General features: G+C 40.7%; 1 protein-coding gene across 2 annotated transcripts in view; it reads right to left on the reverse strand.

The window, feature by feature from the left end:
- Window positions 1-13,087: 13,087 nt before the first annotated feature.
- The window catches only part of rabgap1 (RAB GTPase activating protein 1), a 77,274-nt gene continuing 68,203 nt past the window's right edge, over window positions 13,088-22,158 (reverse strand). For both annotated transcript variants that reach the window (XM_030742170.1, XM_030742169.1), the window contains 3 exons: window positions 19,730-19,801; window positions 16,863-17,063; window positions 13,088-16,128 (listed from right to left, as the gene is read on the reverse strand). In XM_030742170.1, the coding sequence (XP_030598030.1) occupies window positions 16,006-16,128; window positions 16,863-17,063; window positions 19,730-19,801 (396 nt within the window). In that variant the 3' untranslated portion in view covers window positions 13,088-16,005. The remainder of the gene's footprint in view (window positions 16,129-16,862; window positions 17,064-19,729; window positions 19,802-22,158) is intronic.

The raw sequence follows: 22,158 nt of genomic DNA on the forward strand, positions 1-22,158 counted from the left end.
GTTTTACCCAACACAGCATTGCAATAGCTCATTTTGATTGTATATTCAATGTATGTGTGTGGCTATAACATAACAGATATATATATATATCTATATATATATATATATATATATACACACATAAATGTATGGTGTATTTCTATAACAGTGTGTTGACAATATTAATATGATGTATTTATGTAAATACTCTATAAAATATAACTATTGTTGTTATAAATTATTTTAGAATTATAAAGTGTAATGTAACTGTAATATCACAGTATAGCTTTCTTCCAATTTTATATACACTGAGCAGATGAAGCTAGTTCTAGGAGATGCAATATTATCTTTGGTATTCCTATAACCTGTGCTGTTAGAATAATAATGCTTCCTTCTTTCCTTCCTTCCTATTTTCTCTATCTTTGATGTCTTTCTGAGCCTTTCTGAGCACGCTCTCTGCTTCCCGAGGTTTGTTTACACGGCCCAGACCAGAGATGCTCGCTACTGAACACACTTATAATCACACCGGCACACATGCAGACAGACACACACACTATTCCTGTCAGAAAGCACATTTTCTATAGTCTCACTGCTGGCAGGGAATACTGTTGTTACAGTATGTGTATGCTTGGATGTACACACTCCTCCCTCTTCCATTAATGGACACACCACCACCACCTCCACGCAGATCACACATCAGCTCCGTCCCGCAAGCCTTATAGGGACCAAAAGCACAGCTCGCTGGCACCCATTACTGCAAACACACACATTTCACACACATTGTTTCCTCCTCCTCTCTGTGGCTATTCTTTGCTGTATGGAAATAATTCTGCTCGTGGCAAAATAGGACCTTCCTACAAACTGGGAAAGATACAGCACAAATTATTATTTACAATACAGCCTAGTGATAGTTTTTCAGAAAAATGAGATTTTGAGATGTAGTGCTTCATCATCAGAGGAAGATTTTTGTTGTGAAGTTTGGATTGAGGATGCAGTTATTGAAGTACAGTGTGACGTTCAGTCATCATTGTGCGTGGATGTAGTTATTAATGTCAAAGCAATCTTTGGCCTCATGTTACCTTACCTGAAAATGATTGTAAGTATCAAACTGGTATTTGGTGTTCGGCTCAGTAGTATGAGGGAAGAAAACGTTGGATCTGTGGATCTGATCAGAGCCATGTGCCTGTAAATGTTGAGGCAAATTCACCACAAACTTCTTTTGACAGATTCTTAGAGGAAGACAAACGAGCCTTTAACATCGCAGCACAATTTTGAGTAGTTGAATGTGTAGTGCTAGTGTTACCAGTTTAATTGTTATAGCACATAGTAAATTTATGTATTCAAATTACTGATATTTTAGGTAACCCATTAAAATCTAAAGTGCTTTATTCAGACTGTGTTTTGATTTGATTTCAGAGTGTCAAATCAAGCTCAGCCACAATCCCGGCAGATCAGCTGATCTCAGTTCCAGCCACCTGGTTAAACACGGTTCACTGTTTAAGGCCCCAGTCACACAGGCCTGGAGACTGGTCTGTAGCCCAAGTTGTATTCACTGACTGGGTAAGTTGTGGGTGCCAGTCGCTAGGTGAAACTGGTCACAAAGAGGTATACTGTGCTGCACGAAAACCTCCTTGCGGTTGTTTTGGTTGCATTTTCTCCAGTTTCACTATTGCCAGCAGTTGGCGAATGTTTGCAGGCAAGTCTGCATCTTCCATGTAAGTTACAGGCAACCTGCCGGCGACCAATCGCAATCACAAGGAGATTTTTGTGACCAGTTTCACCTGGCAATATCCCAACAACATCCAACACTCACTCATTAAAAACACATTCTTCACTAGCTACTGGAGGTTGCCAGTCTCTAGACCTGTCTGACTGAGACCTAAGCTGCTGCAAGGCACTTTGCAAACCACTTGCACCCCAAAACCACCTTTCATGCTGAATCTGACAGTGTCAATATGTAATCAATATATTCAGTGGTTTAAGAGTTCATTGATGGCTGCTCTGTACAAGGAGCCTTGCCGCTGTTCTCCCCGCCTCCAGCTTTGCATAGTGTTATGTGGAAGGGCAGGGAGGTTGCAGAACAGCCCCACGCCGCCAAATGTAAATCACTGCAGATAGGAATAACAGCCAGAGCTGTGTAGATTTCAGCACTTGTTTTTTTGTTTGTTTCTTTCTTTCTTTCTTACATGCTTCTGAAGCTTTTTCAATGCTGTTATTTCTTATTTTTAACCTTTAGTAGAAATAAGATGTCATTCAGCAGAAGCTGCAAAATGTGCATCAAAAATGCTTTGATTCTCCTCATACTCACCTTGATCTGGGCACCAGTTTGATCTCCTGTGTTTCTGCCTGCTTTGATTCAACAACAAAAAAAAAATGACATCCAAGAAAAAGGCAATAGACGTGCCTCTAAAGTCAGCTTTTCTGAACAATAAGTTAAATTAGACTGAGGTTTTGCGACACCACTGAGCTGAAAATGAAAGGAATTTGACAGCTTTTGTGAGGATGCATATAATTGTTGTGCCAAGCTGCAACTTAGAGACCGGGTAGTAAAATGAAGGCCGTTGTGTACCTCCTGTTCCCATAATGTGTCTATAAAGCCTGTAATATACAGTTATTAAATCTTCAAACCTTCATTCACAGTTGTTTGAAAACCCAATGACAGCCTGGCTTTACAAGTGTAAATAAGAGCCAGGATCATCTTACTTGACTGACATGTAGCATAATTAAGTCAAGGCATCTCACACAAACTAGATTTTGTTTTGTTAATGGACTGTGGCTATTTGCTGGGTTGACTGTTGGTAACTGTTTCCTGCCTTGTCGGTATATTTTATGGTGGTTTATCCATCAAATAAGAGAGCATATCTGGCCATCTCTACACATAATCCAGAATAAAGTTCAGAGCGGGTTCTGACTTTTCATTCACATGTGGAATTCGCATGGAGGTGAATAACTTGGAGGTTAGCAGTGTGGAAACAGACCTTCTTTATCAACTAAGAATTTCTTCTAAAATGCCCTTCCCCTGCCCTGTCTCCATCTCTCTCTCTCTCTCGCTCTCTCTCTCTCTCCGCTCCGTTCTCAGTCTCCAGATGGCCCACATTAATAAGGCAGACAGTCATACCTCAGTGAGCAACCTTTTCACTTCCCCCCTCAGACTGTACAGACACATTGGAGGAGTCACCCTGACTACTGACCCTGTCCTCTTAGTCTGTTGGCCGGACAACCGTATTCAGAGGAAGGGTGGTAAGGTTGGAAGCACAGAGAATCACGGTCAGTCAAAAACTGGCACAGGCAGTTTGGTGGGAATGTGCAGGCAGCTGCTCCTCCAGTCAGCAATATTTTTATTTACTGGCGAGTTCTTGTCTTCAGAATGCTACCACTATATCTAAAAGTGCCAGTTTTTCTTAGTAATCTACCAAGGAGATGAGGAATAAACTCAATGTTTGATTTGAAAACGTATACTTCAGGTATCCAAGTTATTTGGGGATTTAAAAGAAATTATTGAGAGAACAAAAATGAGAGAAAGCGTGAGAAACAGAGGAAAATCTAACTGCTGGATGCCGCTCCTTCTGCGATCCATTTAAAATGTATTTGCTTTGGTACCTTGAGAAAATAAAGCGAGGCTGAGGAGCTGATTTTATATCTTCCACCTTTATTAGGTCAATGATAGAACCAGCCGCACTCCACCACAGAGTGTCTCAGAACAGAAAATATTACAGTGATGTGTTTTTCCCCCACCCACGAACGGTTGGGACAGAAAGTTCTGTGTGAATAGCTTTTTAGAGCATATTGGTTGTCTGGTCTGGGCTCCAGTCCCACCGAAGGATGTCATTCTTGCATTTGTGGTCCCCAGGATCACTATAAACAAGCGTAAACACACAGACAAACCCCCGTTACCCTGCATCTGCAGTCTTACAAACACTGTCTCTGGTGGGCGTTCAACAAAAACTACACCTGTAAATCTCAAAAAGCACAAAATACGCGCGAGCAATACACACACGCATCGTACTCAGGGCTACCTGACACACATGTGTATGCAACAAGATGAACACACACACACACACACACTTAAGCACATGCATAATCATATTGTAAATATTTCAGCTTTTACCGACAGTAACAGCCAAGCACATTGAGTGGACATGACACTATTTGCTCCATGGATTGAGTATTTGTGGACTGTGTGAGTCACACAAGTGGTTGGACCTTGTTTGTACATTAGGAAAAGAGCCATGAATAGCTGAGAAAACACACCCACACCCGCTCCATTTATTAGTACTTTATGATAGGCTGTTTGTAGCACTGTACATACTCTTAAGTTTGCTTTTTGTTGAAACAGCAGTTATCTGGGAACAGCCTAAGCTCTTGCTATCAGAAGAAAAGAAAGGGGGAGTGGTGTCTTTAAAAAAAATGGCAACGACTGCAGGAGCTTTTGAGTGTTTAAATGCTGCAATATGTTCGCTGGTTTGAGAGTTCTGAGAGATTTTGCTGGCCATTTCTATTTGGAGCTAGAATGAGCCACGTTTCCCAAAGGCCCCACTTCATCTCCTGCCAGATCAAACGGGAAAATGCATGAATACCTTTGGAAAACAGGAGTTTTGTTTGTTTGTTTTTTCCTTCCTATACAATGGGATTCATCTAGACACCAAAGACTACGAAGCCTTTGCTGCACAAATCTGATCATCCTGCAGTCTCAGAAGTGAGAGATGTGATCTGTCCAGACAGCTACGAAATGTCAGGAAAGAAGACAAATCTGCTCTCCGGTGTGTAAATCTGAACGAAAAAAACAAAAACAAAAAACGTTTCTTGCTCATTCTTGCATTAGCACAGAAAGTTTGGGGTTTAAATCTGGGGATCAGGCTAAATTTGCCCAGGAGCAACAGGAGAAGCGCTGTAGGAAGACCCGCACAGTTCATCCGCAAGTCGTTCTGAAACTGTGCAGAGCTGCAGAAATAGATCCTGGATTATGTTTCCACTGCTTTTAGACGAACTGCAGAACAGATCATTTTCTCTGGGTGTGTGTGCATTTGTGTCAGAGGGTGGGGCGGCGGGGTAGGTATTAACACACCCACGTGCAGACTCATACACACACATACAGTATTGCAGTCACATTGAGCATGTTGCATACTTCCTGGTCATAATTCACGGATTGCTTATGTCCATCATCCTCCCGATAAACGATCAAAGCCTTTTGGTTGGGAATGTACACAGTTGTTATAGTGATTGTAGAGTAGAATGTATTTACTCGTATAAAGAGTAAACTTGTTCGTTTTTTTTGTAGAGAAGCATATATACAGAATATATATGGATAAATACATATATATACATCTATATATCTTTTGAACTACTTGTGTGTAAGGGTTGTTTTGGGTGCATCGACCCTGTTAGGATTCATACTGCTTTTTCCCCTTTTTTTATTTTTATTGATGATGTTTTGACAAAAATAGTGTCTCATGAGTGACGAGTGTTTTTCCTGTAAATATCTTTTTTTTTCTTTGGCTCTGACCAAAAGGGGATTAAAAGACACTGTTTTACGATGCTGCCTATGAAATCATGAAGTGATATCTGTTCACAGAATCTATTTGTTCATTATCAGGCCGCTGATAATGACTGATGGGAGTGATTTGAATTTGCTGTATTGTTTGTTTTAATTAGTAGCAGCATTAACATCAGTGATGATCTGTGGTTGTCACTGTTCTCGACATACAGTAACCTATGCTTGAACTGAAAATAAAATTGAGGAAGTGCTGAACTAATATATCTGAGCTTCTTTCATAATTGTGTCTCACACTGATGGGGTGTCTTGTGTGTTCGTGGAGTTCATGTTTACTGTGTGTGGATTAGATGCATGTCTTTGGACTGTGGGAGGAAACCAGAGTACCCGGAGAAAACCCACACAGACACAGGGAGAACCTGCAACCTCCACTTGGCCAAGGTGGATTTGAACCTAGGACCTTCTTGCTGTGAGGCAGTAATGCTAACAACCACACCATCATGCTGCCCCCCTGAAGACATTAAATGGGGGAAAACGTTCCTAAACAGGAAAACTTAAACTCTATTTTTTTAAACTTTTTTCCCAAAATGCAGTACTGTGCAAAGTTGAGCCACCTCTCATTTCTTTATATTTTGCTGGAAAAATTGATATTCTAATGATTTTTGCAGCCATTTGTTCCATTCTCTATCAAGATGATTCCAGTTTGCTTCAATAATAGGGTGGGGTGGCTGTGACTCAGAAGGTAGAGTGGGTCATCTACTAATTGGAAAGCTGGTGGTTCAATCCCTGGCAATGCCAGTGTGCATGCCAGAGTATCCTTGAGTAGAAAAGCGCCACATATAAACCAGTCTGTCTACTAAAATGTTGAGAGGCCAGTCTATGACTGATACTCTTCCAGTGTGCATTTTTCTAGTGTGCCTGGGATCATTGTCATGCTGAAAAACGAAGGTGCTGCCAATCAGATGTTTTCCGCATGGTACTGTGTGGTGGATCAAAGTGTGACGGTGTCATTATGTCACACCATAATCACAGACTCAAGGTTATGGGCAATAATTGGCAAGTTTGTCTAAGAGTTTCAGCGCATGGTGGTTCAGAAATATGAGCTGTCAGTCATTTCTCTAAAGCAGCACTGCTTACGGCTGAGTCTGAGTATCCGGTGACATCTCAAGTAGTCAATGCCATCAGTGCACAGCCACAGCCGCCAGTCACCCTACGCAGTAATAAGTGTCTGTGCAGAAAAAGAACAACAGAGGAAAAACAATTTTTTTTTTTTTTTTGCATGACAGAAAACAAACAGGACAGAAAGGATGAAGCGTAAACTCGTCAGACTATGACAGTCATCCTGACAAATTAAAATCTGCTCAGTATTAGTATATTGTGTCAACTGTGGTAGAATTAACATATTGATTCAGGCTTGAAGTTTAATTTTATAGAATCATTTTCCCTTGAAAATGCAGACGGAGGTGTCAGAAATCTGGATGTAATGCTCCGTTTGCATGCCAGCTCCCATCAACGTGATAAAACCTTAATATACAATGAAACAACCGTCTTCTATAAAGACTCATTTTGCAATGAGAGCTCAGAGACAGAGGAGGATGTACATGATTAAAAATCATCTGAAGCAGAAATACCACAGTTTGAAATCTGGCTGTGTGAACGCTCGCTTATGTACACACTAATCTGGAAAACTAATAAGACTCAATATAATACCAGAGTCATCTGTATGCAAGGTGCAGACTCACACACTGTGGAGTGATAAATGACCTTGGACTGCTGACAACTTTTGGGGATGGCCTGTATTGTATTTCAGCTGGTAACAAGAAACGGCAATATGCTCGCAAATCAGATTAATTGGACAGCACTCATTCCTCTCCTCCTGACAGAGGACGTCAGTGCCTGTTTATAGATGACAACATTGCTGGTGAAGCTTTAACAAGGCCAGCAAACAGCTAAAGCCAACACAACATCAAATATCAGATCTACTGTACATTTAGAGGAGCTATTTTATGTGAATGCCACAGTAACACATTTAAATGCACACAATTATACCTTACCTGCCAAGGTAAACGATCTGAAATTAGTTTGTTTTACCATCTCTGACATTTATAAATCTCCATTTTTCTCAATCTATTTCCCAAATGTGAGCTCAGTGCACCGCAGAGAAAATCAAGTACGGATACAAAGGTGCAGATTTGGTGGATTTACCTACTGAGACTGATGTGGGAAGGAACAGAGCCCATCTGATAAACTCATGAATGTTTTTGAAAGGAAGTTCTCATTATTTTCCCTCAACAATCCAAATTGGACTCAAAAACCATGATAATCAAATGTCATGGCTCTCAGTTTCCCCCGAGAATAACCTCAGGCTTAATTGTTCATTAAGAAGGAAAAGATAGCAGAGTAATTGGCCACAGCAGAGATGTGTGAAATTTTCACCGAAGCAAATATGTTTCCCGAAGCGGTGGAGGGTTTACGTTGTTCACACCCCTCACCTGAGCAAATGAGGTAGCAGAGATGAGACTAACAAGATTCGATGCTCGGGATTTTCTCCTTTTCACCTGTAAATATCCAAACATTCCCACATCATCCATGAAGCAGGAGGGTTAGTGTTAAATGGAAGAAATGAGATCCTAACTCAGTGGGAATAATTGCTCATACCTTGTTCGATGTAAACACCACAATGTAAACAAATAAAAGTTACAGATGAAAGGCACAGTTTGAACCCCTGAAACCCCTCATCTGTTCATCAAAATTAACATGCAAATCATTACTCCATGCATTAAAAAATATATAAATTCCGCCCTCCTCCCTCCTTGCCTGCAGGTGTTACCTGCTGAAGCTAAACAAAACTGTTAGAACTCATTGGGGGGCTTTTATTTTACATAATAACACAACACACTGCCACCAACTCTACTAACTGTATATTCAGTTTCCAAATATATGCGACTTGTATGTGATCTCCTGTGTGAACTGCAAACGAACCTAAAAGTGTCCCGCATGCACAGTAAAGGACGCAATAAGGTCCCAGATAGCGAGCACGCTCAGTGTTTGCGGAAGTAAACATGGATCAGGACGCAGAATAGTGATGTTTGTCGAGTGTCAATGACGTACAGGTCAGATGAATGCGACGTGGCCGTACAGACACAGGTCACATTTGAAAAGATCAGATACATATCAGATTTGGGACCACATATCCAAGTGGCCTGGGTCGCATTTGAAAAAATCAGATCTGTGTTGTTCAGATACAGGTCACATAAGGGCAAAAAAAATTGGTCACTTCAGGCTGCAGTGTGAACGTAGCCAAAGTGGGGGTTAGCGGATGCTGAGGCACATAGTGCACAGAGGTCACCAATGTTATGCAGAGTCATTCACTGCAGACAAAAGTGAATACTTCTGGCAATATAGTGACTCTGCTACCCTTGACATAACCTAATAACAGTGCCCTGGATATAACAATCCAAAAAACAAGTTACAGTCATTTTCACATATTTATTAACTCTCTGAAGCAGACTGTGCTGCAGAGCTCAGCCAGTGTTCCCTCTTTTCCCTGTTCAGAGATTTGCAGATGTGGGTAAAAGAGAGTGCAAATGCTGCTCTGCATAAAAGTCTGTCATCAAAGCAGACTGTTTTCAAGGTCTGACATGTAGGATTCTGCTGTAATGGAACATTTATTTATTAGTTTTTAAAATTTACAGCATTTTGTGCAGTTTAAATTCGAAATGATTTCTATTACATATTAACATTTCTATTATGCACTGAAATTAAGTGATCGAGAGGTTGTTCACACCGCCCCTCTTAGGCACATTCTCTCAGAGACAAACACAGTTTCATCCCTGACTCAAACATTGACGACGACTGAAGCCCAAGACACCATATATCAGTGCTCTCAGTTGCATTTTAGTTTGTTGCTGGGTGCCGGTTGTTTACAGTCCTGTATGCAGGACAGAAAAAGGAGGGGCGAAAGGTGTGAAGCAGATTGTGTAATGCTGACATTTGTTACCTCCAGCAGCTCCAGGTATGCTACTGGCTTTCCAACTTTTCATGCCTGCTTCTTTGCAATCTGCAGCTGCAGAGCCAAGATCCCCATTGCCGTCATCACTAAAGGTGCTAATTTATTGCCTAGATCTAAGTTATAAACACTCCGAATGATATATGTAAGACCGCCAGTTCAACCTGTGCACATTGCACATATCACACACTGAAGCCAAGGCAGAAAATAGCTCATGCCTGACACAGATAACAATGCACCCATCATTATGAGGCATGTTTTCCGAGGGAGAAGATGAACGATAGAACTGGAGCCAAAGTGAGTACAAGCGACAAAGAGCTTTTCATGCATCTCGAGGGAAAAAGCTTGTTTAAGTCTGACAGATAGGCTGTTTTCACAAGACATAATTAGCCAGCAGAAACAGGTTTATTTTCATCTTTAAAACTCTCAGAACCTCCCGAGAGGACACGAAGAGAAGTCTCATTATATCAACATCATGGGCCTCTTTTATTTCTCTCTTCTTCTCAGCTTCAATACGAGACACTGGAGACGAAAATGACATGTAAGCCTTTATTTTAATGTTTTGTCCCCCCGCCGCCCCACCTCAAGAGACTGATAGAAGAGCAAAATACTAAGACGTTTTAGGTTTTAAGCTTTAATTTGTCTTGTGGCTTCTTTAAAGCTTTAAAAGTAAATTATTCCTTTCTTATTAAAAGCGATGGAAGGAAGATGTTGAATGTGGGCAAGCAGGGTCATAGTAGCATAAAAGCCACCAAAAGGCACCAAAAGGCACCAACAGCACAAACGCAGTGGAGAGGTCCAGTTTAGTGACCCCAGTTAGTGGAGGTGAGGACTAGAAAACATACTAAACTGCCAAAAATATTCTGTCATCTGTCTTCACACACATATGAACTTGAGTGACATCCCATTCTTAATCCATAGGGATTAATATGATGTCGGCCCACCCTTTGCAGCTATAACAGCTTCAGCTCTACTGGGAAGGCTTTCCACAAGGTTTAGGAGTGTGTTTATGGAAATTTTGGGCCATTCTTCCAGAAGTGCATTTGGGAGGTTGGATGAGAAGCTTGCAGTCTCTGCCCTAATTCATCCCAAAGGTGTTCCATCAGGTTGAGGTCAGGACTCTGTGCAGGCCAGTCAAGTTCTTCCACACCAAACTCACTCATCCATGTCTTTATGGACCTGCTTTGTGCACTGGTGTGCAGTCATGTTGGAACATGAAGGGACCATCCCCAAATTGTTCCCACAAAGTTGGAAGCACGAAATTGGGGGGAAAAAAGTTTTGGTATGCTGAAGCATTAAGAGTTCCTTTCACTGGAACTAAGGGGCCGAGCCCAACTCCTGAAAAACAACCCCACATCATAATCCCCCCCGTCCACCAGACTTTACACTTTGCACAATGCAGTCAGACAAGCACTGTTCCCCTGGCAACCACCAAACCCGGACTCATCCATTAGACTGCCAGACAGACAAGTGTGATTCGTCAAACTCCAGAGAACACGTCTCCACTGAGTCCAGTGGTGGTGTGATTTACACCACTGCATCCAACGGTTTGCATTCTGCTTGGTGATATAAGGCTTGGATGCAGCTGCTCGGCAATGGAAACCCGTTCCATGAAGCTCTCTACGCACTGAGGTAATGTGAAAGCCACATGAAGTTTGGAGATCTGTAGCAATTGACTCTGCAGAAAGTTGGTGACCTCCACACACTTTGCACCTCAGCATCCGGTGACCCCACTCTGTCATTTTATGTGGCCTTTACATTGCTGTCATTCCCAATCATTTCCACTTTGTTAAAATACCACTAACAGTTGACTGAGGAATATTTAATAGTGAGGAAATTTCACAGCTGGACTTGTTGCAGAGATGACATCCTATCACGGTACCACACTGGAATTCACTGAGCTCCTGAGAGCGACCCATTCTTTCATAAATGTTTGTAGCAGCAGTCTGCATGGCTAGGTGCTTGGTTTTATACACCTGTGACCATGGAAGGAACACCTGAATTCAATCATTTGGATGAGTGAGTGAATACTTTGGCAATACAGTGAGTGTGTATGTGAAAACCTGCAGATCAAAGTGGCCACACCATTAACTGCAGGTAGAAGAATGAGTGGAATGATTTTTTTAAATCCACAGATTCCAAAAATGTTCTGTATATAAGGCTGTAAATATGCTTAAGCTTTTTAGCATGCCAGACTTTGGGGATTGACTGGTTTTTGGAGCCCTGGGACCACTAGAGGAATTGCCCATTGTCCCATTTTGTCCATTTTTTAATTAACATTTGAAACAAAGGTCAGCAAAATAACGGACTAAAAAATCACAACAAAAATCAGAGTTAAAATTGTTCATGTTTCCCTAAAAATTTTTTGAGCATATATACTCAAATGATGGTGTTTTTTTTCTATGGGTCCATCTTATGGTCTCTCAAAATCTCTACATTCACAATTTCGATGTCATAATTTTTGATCTATTATCTATTCAGCCTGTCTTTCCAATAAATGACAGTAATCTTCCAACAGATCTCTTCTTAGTGAAACATGAAGTTTAAAATCCCCCTTTCAGTTATTTATAGAAAATAATTTGGGAATGTTTCCCTCTCTATCTAAAATGAAAGATGAAAATGCTTTTTTTCATTTACAGAACCAGTCCTAACAGGTAACAGCTCTGGGTCCAGATCCTGGACAAGCCCCCATTATGTTAGCCTAGCTCAAAAAGCTGCAATACAAGAAAGAATGACAAATGCCATTTATCAAGAAAAGACTAAATAAAAGTGCAAACAAAAGGGTCTCGGGTGAGAGAGTAAGAGTAAAAGAGTGAGCTGAGCAAGAGACTGCTAAAATCATTTAAGTCTTGAAAACAGACTCAAGGCGCCTGTAAAGACACAGAACACACACAAGCCTCATTTACTCATTCACACATGCTCAAGGGCTTTTAACCTCAATCAAACCACTGACTTTTCAATTAGTGGATGACCTGCTCTACCTCCTGATCCACAGCTGCCCCCACTAACCAAACTGTAGCAATGACAGAGTGACCATAACATACCATCACTTGAAGACTTAAATATTTATATATTTTCTGTCAGTGTACAAGTTAGAAAATTTTGACACGCATGAAAGTTAATCAGAGGGGGAAGGCGATACTTTTAACTGCCTTTTTAAGATATTCGGCTCACAGTCACATAAAACAAAGATGCAGCAGTTTCTCTCATTTGGAGTTCAACTTGAGTGCAGATAGTATTTGATACTTTTGCTTAATGATTATAAATGTTCACTAAATTTGTTTTCTGATCATCTTGTTTCAGCTCCTCTTACTATACAAACACAATTACTCTGTGGCACCCCTATGATCACAGCCCCATCTTAATCTTTCTAAAATCATAAAGATTTTCAATATACAAAATAATGGCCACAAACTGAACGTAGCACCCAGGATAAAGTGTTTTTTTTTTTTTCCACATCATTAACAGTTGACATTTCAAACCACAAAATCATAAGACTTTAACACTTTACCACTGTGCTCCTGGAAGTTTTCCTGTTTTTCTTTTTATGTTTTGTTTTTAATTAAAGATGAAAAATAATAGAAAGAGACCCAGATATTCTTCTGTTGATAGCTTTATATTGAAATTCATGAAGTATACACAATGCATTCTACACTATTACAATTTGCACATGTTGATAATGTTTTTGTCGTTGGATGATAAAGCTACGTTTTGGCATTTAATTAACCAAACAGCAGTCTGACTGAAAAGCTTGGAGCAAAAAAGGCCCAAAAACAAACAAATAAAACGTTAAAACATTGTTGTGGATTAAACGGTAACACGGCAGCAGGTGGGTGGGTACAAGTAGGCAACATTAGTTATAGTTATCGAGTAGAAAATCATAAACAAAAACTCCATATTTATTTATTTTTAATGTTCCTTATGTACAACCAGTGCCTTCAGAAGAATGGCCCTTAGTTTATTTCAACCTCATGCAGACTCCTCCTCTGACATCACTAGAATACAGCCAATCAGATTCCATCTCTCAAGTTAGAATTTATACAATTTTACAGTAACAGTTTGAACTTTTCCTCCGTTTTCTCAGTCTTATGTAGTAAATTATGAATAGAAACTGGAATATTTATGAGCTCCCTTTTTTGTTAGCTAAATATGAAAACACACACAAGCACTTTATTACATCTGACACCCCCTGCCCCCATGGACTGATGATTCTGGTGTAACTCCTGTGATACTGCCTCACACTTCAGCCGATGTCTTCATGTGTGTGGCCTTCCTGCCCTTAAATTCACAACAGTGCGTGTCCACATTCAGTCGCCACCTTAACGTTTAAGTCTCCTCAGCACTAACGTCTGTTTCTGGATGATGAATGCTCCGAGGCATGCACTCATCGAGGTGTCGGGAAACGTTTCACCGGGATTTTGCTCTGCGCTGGTTTGATAACATTCATCAATTCCTGCAGATTTTCTCTGAGCTGTGAGATTTCTGTGTTATGGTTATCCAGCTCCACCTCATCCCAAAAGGTGCACCTACTGAGTCGAGCGCAGGCATCTGGAAAAAGTACACGGTTGTCCAGGAGCCATCTTTAGGTGATGCTTTGTCACGTGGCCTGGAATGACCGCAGCAATGGTTTTGTACACTCTGGCATTCATGTGACTCTAAGCCAGTAAAGCCATCTAATCACCAGATCCTTCCTCTGACTCAGAGGATAAAGGACTTCATACCAGAGTCTGAATTCTCCATCAGCATACAACAACACAAACTTTTAATTTCATGCATCATTAAGCACCCAGTTTTGGTGATCTGATGTATTATCTGAAAGTCGCCAGCATCATAAACTCTTTCTGCACTGTGCTGTTCACTGCTCTCACCTGCATCCTTGTGGCCTTCCTGTTCGTTTTTGGCCTGACCTCTCTCGCCAATAGGGCATGACTTCAGCTGCCGACTGCACTCTTTTTCTTTCTTCCTATCCCACCTTTCATATTTTTCTGACCTTCTACAGATATTTGCAGTGCATGGGTGACTAATTTTAACAAGCAGGCGTGTCTCATAAATTTTTTTTTTCCTCCTTTCTATCTGCATTTTTGTTCAGTGTTTCTGGTTTAGTGACAAAACTAACCCCACAGACGTGATTGAAATGTGTCTGCCATGCTGCTCAACATTTGATTAAATATGACCCCGCCAGTCAAGGTAAAAGGTCAATAACTGGAGAGCGGCTGGAGCCAGGGGAGGAGGGAGGCGGGGCTTAAAGGTGGGTTTCAGTGCAGTAGGAATTCAAATGTTCTGTGCTTTCCAATCAGGCTTTACACTTCCCCTAAGCAGTGCATAAGCTTTCTGGCAAACATTGCATCACTCTGGGTTTCAGCTATCCTCACACCCTCACAGTATACTTATGCAGCACACACAGAGGTTTGTATGGTTTTGAACGTTTCTTTGCGCTGGGTGATCCAAACCAAACAAACCTCAACTCAAGCCTATAATCTTATGTCTGAGATTTGACATGAGGAAAGTTAAGCTGTTGGTTAATATTACATCAGCTTTGATCATAAATTACATAAATCATACCAACCACCTTTATCAACCTTCAGATCAAGGCTTTGTCAGCAAACCTCTCTTTAGCATCATTCATATATACATGTGAACATTAAAGCAGACTAGACGAACAGCTTGCATGCATGCGGGCACTCACAACCTTAGTGCTTTTTCTTTCCCATGGGCTTTCGCACACTTTCTCACTGTCTTTGAAACACAGTTTACACGTGATTTCAGTCAAATATTTATCCGTTCAAACATCACCACAGTCAAAACAAACAAAAAAAAATAGCAAAATAACATGTGCTCTTACACTCACACATACGTTTCCCCTTTATATAAGCACATTTCACAACATACATAGAAAAACAAAACAAAAACAGGGAATTGTTCAACGTAAATTAGAAAAAGCTCATTTTTGAAAAGGCATCTATTAGCTCTCGTACCTAAAACAGAACATTTACAGGGACTGGTAGTTTTGTGCCAGTAGTTTTAGACGGGAAGCGCATACAGAGCGGCAAGGAAGGACGGAGTGTTTTCTTCTCTATCCCGTAAGGACAGTGACAGTTCTGATGTCCTTACCTTCCTTCTGTGGGTCTTTAATATCAGCAGTACAAAGACAGAAATAATTATGCATTTCTCTCTTTTTTTTTTTTAAACAGTTGTCTTTATGTGACTGGTGGAAGCACACGGTCTCTGTGGGGCAGAGAGTGGTACTGTTGTTCATCTCATGTTTTCAACCCCTTCTCATCAGCGTTGGTTGGCTGCAGTCATTCGGGATTTGTGCTGGGCAGATTAGATCAGGACGGGGGAAACACGACAACATTGTTGATAAGAGGAACACAGTCTGCAGTCAAGTGATCCTGGGATTTAATTAATGTTCATGTCAAAGTTATGGCCCGGTGGGTTACGTTAGAGGTCCAGAGGTTTCAGCGTGATGAGTTGCACTGAGTTTCAGACATGGCCGGTTAAAACTGGGTGGATAGGGAATGTTAGGTTAGGTGGTCTCCTTGCCCTGCGTACCAGTGACGGTTTTGATGGAGCTGAGCGTGCGGTTGAACCAGGTCTTCTTGGCAGCCTGCACCTCATTGAGAGCCAGACCCAGGTGGTGCTCCAGGTCCTGAATGAAGAAGAGATACAATTTACAGCCTGAAAAAAAGCAGCCTGCAGCTTTGAGTCCAATATGAAATCCTCAACCTTCCTCATCATCACAGTAAACCTCTCACAGAGCACTTGGTTGCAGTCAGAAACTTTAATGCATTTTTTCCCCTTAAGCCTCTATTAGAAACAAAACCTCAAATTTTTTACTGTGCTCACAAAGATATTTTAAAACACTTAACACAGCTGTGTTTCAAAGCAATGCTCTGTTCTAATTCCATTACACATTAATGCTGATTCAGAGCCTGTGATCACAGCACTGTCCTCAATTAGTAAATTAAATCAAGCCATTGCATAAAGCTCACTGTTTCTATAACTATATGTTCTTGAAAGAAAAAGTCCTGCTTTCATTTGTTTGGCCTCTCCTGCAGGTCTGTTGCTGTTGTGCCTGCTCAGGGGTGATAAAGTAATTAGAGCAGAAAGGTGGCCTCCTTTTTTCCTTTCTATTCAGGTGGCAAACTATTTTACATAAAAGCTGGTAGCCCAACTTTTATGAAACATCCCATGTCAGAATAATGAGTGGCCGACACTTAACCTCTTAAAAGCCAGCAGTGTCCTCTAAACATAATGAAATGTTTTAAAGGCTGTTAAAATCCAGGTACACTATGATTCTGTATAACCACTTTAGTGTTTGCTCTCTTCCTGATTTTCTTAGCTTTTTAGTTTTATAGAGTAAAAATTCATGTGTTAGTGTACCTGGATTTTGCACTCAGCCTCCACCAGCTGCAGTTTGGTCTGAGCTAGTTCCAGCTCCATCTCCCTCAGCTGGTTTTTCAGAGTCTCCTTCTCTTCATCCGTCTCCTCAGCTCCCCCGGCAGATGCTGTGGTCACAGCGACCCGTACCCGGCCTTCTTTGTTGAAAAGACTGCTGCATTTCTCGCAGCCTTCAACTTTAGCCTACATACGAGAGGAAGAAAGAAACAAATAGAACGGGTTAGAGGACACTTCCAGCTGGAGAAAGAGAAGGAGTGAGATAAAGAAAACTTTAACAGAACAGGAGAATATCCAAAATATTTTTTTCTTCTTAAAAGCAGTAAAGATGCTTTTATAAAGAAAAATGAAGCCAAAAATAGCACGCTCTCGAATCACCACCTAGGCTGTGTCCAAAAGCTAGTAAAACCCTACAGACTCCCATGTTGAACAGATTTACAACCTGCTACAAAAACATGTCCCCTTACAGAATAACTGCAGGAGGACGATTTTTTAAAAAATAATTCACCTTTTACATTCATCAAGGTTTAAAGTCATGGGCGGGGCCATTTTGACTGACAGGTGGCTGTAGCAGGTAGCTTTCTCCTAGGCTTCATGTCCACCAATTCAAATCCCTCCATTTGGAACAATCAAATATCAGATAAATTACAGGTCTTGTTGTGCTGCTGATTGTACCGTACAGCCACTCAATGAAATTCATGTATTTATTTGTTACCTAGCACAACTTATCTGTGTGTGTGCAATGTGCCCCTACTGCCTATAGGTGCAATTTGCTAGCCTAGCTGATAACTCCACCCTCTTATTCAAATATAGTAACTTCTAAATCAAAAAAGAAAACAGGATGCTGACAGGCATAAAATCTAAGTTAAGGTTAAAAATCACGACTTGCAGAGCAGCAGCTGATGTAACACTGATAATGTTCTTGTTTTATATACCAACTATGGAACAAATAAAGCTCTGTTCAGTCAGCTTAGCTCATTAATGCATTCACCTTGATGTGTACTCTGTTCTGTTAGGGCTGTACTCTGTTTAGTAAATCAGCTTGTTTTGGGGTCCCCATGTATGTGAAGTGCCCTAATAGGGTACATAACATGTTTCGGCAGCAGGAGAAAATCAGTGGCAATTTGACTGATACACAGCAAAGTCAGAAACTTTCTTTATTCCTTAAATTCCTTGTTTTTGCTGAAGGAGTATGAAGTCTGCTCGAGCAGATGAACTCAAGTAAGAGTATTATTTACTTGATTTGCTCTTTCTAAGTTTGGCTCAGGACAACCAGACTAGTAGGGCGACTCCTCTGAGATTATTCTAAACAGATTAGTGCCTGAGTTAGCACCAGCATGCAGCACTGTCTCCAGGCCTTTACAATCAAGGCTGTGTGTCTTAGGAACAGCCGCCGACTAAGGCACTCGGTGGAGACATTTCCTAAAAATGAATATTTCATTAGAATATTTAATTTGGATTTAACTGTTGCCGGAGTTTTAAGCTGAATAGCAATTATATGTAACGCTTCCAGTCTCATTGTTGCAGAAGTGGCCTTAGTGAAGCAGCAGAGTGCTTGAGCTGTGATTGTTACTCTTGTCACTTCAAATCCAATTTTAGTGAGTCGCTGTCAGTCTGTTACTTAAAATATCTAAATCAAACTGTTGTAACTTACATTTATACGTCATGCACTGCACATCTGTGTGCAGCTACAGCAGTTGCTGACTGTTAATGGAATAGCTGCACCATTACTAGCAAAGAAAAAAATGCACAAGAGCAAACTGCACAGATTTACCTCCACACAGGCAGTGAGGTCCTGCTGCAACCTTTACTTGACTTGACTTTGGTGCACTAAACATTTTGTGAGCTTTCTGCCCAAACTGCCCTTTTCTTACAGCAGCTGCTGTTTGAACACTTTACTGCCTGAAGTCAGGTATCGAGCCACAGCTCCTTGGCCTAACTCGTTACTCGTCCCACAAAAGACTTAATTTCACTGTTTTTCAGGGCAAAAATTTTCCATCCATTTTTTATTTTATACTGTTTTCATTTTATACTGTAAGTTTACCTGGAGGTGACAGGAGGATTTTGACACTGATTATGTGCATCAATCCAGATACTTAGTGGAAGGCTGTTTATCTCTGTTCTCCATATTTAGAAAGGAGCTATGATGTACCAAAGTGTTTTCACAGGTATTACTGGGGTCGGCCAATTTGGGTGCTTATTAAAGGTATCAGGAGACTTTGAAAAGAAGACGAGTCAGCATGAGGATGCTCCTCTGATCTTGCTCTGGTGACTTGTCGGATGAGTTAATCAATAATTAATGTGAAGGCTAGAGTGGACCTCTGTGCTGGGGTGCCAAGGTAACAAGAGTTGATACAAATTTAAAACATAATTGATCAGAAAAGCAACATGTTATGTATTTTCATTACATTTTATAGCTCATTTTGCATGTGGCCAACTTTATGCCATTGATAATATATACACAGGTGGAGCATTGCTATTGCTAAGAATCACAGCAACATTTTCACTCCTCACTTAATAACTACTTGAAGGAGATACACATATACAGCAAATTCCCATGTTTATCATTAACTGCTTAATTATAAATCCTATAATTTTGTGTGGCTATGGCTCAGATGGTCAAATGGGCTGTCCACTAATCAGAAGAATGGCAGTTCAATCCTATGCTGAGGAGTCTTTAAGCCAGACACTGAGCCTTGAGTTGAACCCCGATGACAGGTGAGCACTGTGGATGGCAGCCAGTGGTGTAATGAGAGGTAAAAATTGTAATGCACTTTGTAAACCGCTAAGGTCAAAAGGTTAAGCCTGGTTTTTAATCAGTTACGTTGTGTGGGTGGGTGTGTAAAACTCACCCGGATTTTCTCGAGTTCTCCTCGCGTAGCTGTCTGTTGTTTCTCTAGTCGTTCGCTCAGCTGGGAGCAGATCTACGGGGAACAGATCGACAGTCTGGTTTGTTCACCTGCTATGCAGCTATAAGTTAACCTTGATCAGCAGTTCAGTCATAGCAACTTTTTTCAATTTACATGAAAACATTGTTGCAGCCAATACCAGTGCTTTTAACTGGACATAGTTAATTAGACATCTTAGCCTACAGGAACAAGAGGGAACAATAACATAAAAATAGCAGTGGTCCTCACTATCACATAATATAACACACTAAGCTGCACAGACATACCTTCACTTGGCTCGTGTGTCTGAATAGATAAACAGTTCTTATAAACAGTAACAGAATATCTGAACTTAAAGTCGAGCTTCATCTTCTCTGGTGCTCCTTTGTTAGTTTTGTCCTGAAAAAAAAAACATTAAACCAGCACTGCAACAAAAGAGCTGTGCCCAAAACAAAAACAACCCCCCCCCCTCCAACAAAGTTTACATTTGGCACAATGCAGCCAGACAAGTACCATTCTCCAGGCAACCAACAAATCCAGACTCATCCATCGGATCGCCAGAAGGAGTGTGATTCATCACTCCAGAGAACACATCTCCACTGCTCTAGAGTCCAGTGGCGGCATGCTTTCACACCACTGCATCCAATGCTTTGCATTATGCTTGGTGATGTAAGGCCTGGATGCAGCTGCTCAGCCATGGAAACCCATTTCATGAATATCTCCATGCGCTGTTCTTGAGCTAATCTGAAGGCCACATGAAGTTCGGAGGTCTGTAGCGACTGACTCTGCAGAAAGTTGGCGACCTCTGCGCACTATGCACCTCAGCATCCGCTGACCTAGCGTCCACTTTGGAAGTGATTGGGAACGACTACAAATACCACTAACAGTTGACTGTGGAATATTTAGTAGAAGCAGTTTGAATGCCCATGTGCTTGGTTTTATACACTTGTGGTCATGGAAGTGATTGGAACACCTGAACTTAATGATTTGGATGGGTGAGCGAATACTATTGGTAACATAGTGTATATTAAAATCTCATTTTCCCATTCCAACAGCTACAAGCATGGTGAGACACACACACACAAATTTTTCCTGTAGCTTGCAGGTGAACAGAGAAATCTACTTTTACTCTCATTCTCTGTCTTATATACAGTATAGTGGTGCCCCTCACCTTTTTTAGAGCAGTATATATACATTTTCACTACATGTATAATGCATTTATCTTTCAGCCTTTATTTGATGCCATCTATCTTTACTATATACACCTTTCCTCTTGTCCTCTTATCTCTTTTTTGAGCTTTTGACTGCACTCATAGTGTTTTACTCTCCCTGCATCCTTTTTTAAATTGTGCAGCATCTGCTTCTTTTTTTTTTTTTTTTTTTTTTTTTTAACTCAAGCTGCTCAGCCTCAAGCTACTCTGTCTTCAATCCCCACGTTGGAAGCAGGCATTTTACTCTCCTTCGGTTTTTTTTTTTTTCCTATAATTAGAAGGAGGACTCTAACAGGGACATGGTGAGAGGGACAATATGTTCTGATGGGATTTCAAGCCTGTGAAAGATGGGGTACTTGTCAATCTTAGGGCAAGAAATCATTATCACTGTACCATCTGCAAGCAAGCAGTAAATGATTATTTTGCTCATTTAAATTCAGGATGACCAGGGTAGTCATTTTCTCCATCCTTGTTATGAGTCTTTTCTGCACCACTGTGTCATAGTAATAATGGATTTTGCACTTTTCTCTGAAGGCTCAAGACCCAGAGGGCATTTTTAAAAAAATGTTTTTATATTCAATTTATCCCTACAAAACAATCTCAGTCTTATTTATTTTAAATATTTTCACTTAATAATTTATTCGCCCCCCTGTAGTAACTTCAATGCCTGAGGCAGACTTTGCTTTCTTTCTATTGAATAATGCAGGTAAACAATACGTATACTTACAATGCAAGAAGTGCAAAAACACGCAGCTTTAATTACTTCATCATATTTTAACTAGAAGCAGATAATTGTGATGATACGCCCAATTAAAAAAATATCTTGGAGATCATTTATTTTGGGCTATGTCCAGAATTAAAACAGGTTAAAACCTTTAAAAGTAAATAAGAACAGATTTATTTACTTATTTATTATTATTGATTTTATTTAGCCAAAATTGACCAAAACGCTGTACGCACCATGAGACACGCAATCAGAAATAGAAATAAAAAAATAAATAAAGTAATGCTAACAGGCTCTGAGACACAAAAGCACTGGCACATGTTGCTTTACCTGGACAGCATCCAGCTAGCTTGCATCTATCTACATAAGCTCCAGTCCTAGAGAGGGGATTACAATGCAGCACTTGACACTGTTTTTAGCTTCACCATTAACAGACGCGTCTTTGTCCTCATGTGCTA

Source organism: Archocentrus centrarchus, chromosome 12 (genome assembly GCF_007364275.1).
Source record: "Archocentrus centrarchus isolate MPI-CPG fArcCen1 chromosome 12, fArcCen1, whole genome shotgun sequence".
Taxonomy (NCBI): Eukaryota; Metazoa; Chordata; class Actinopteri; order Cichliformes; family Cichlidae; genus Archocentrus; species Archocentrus centrarchus.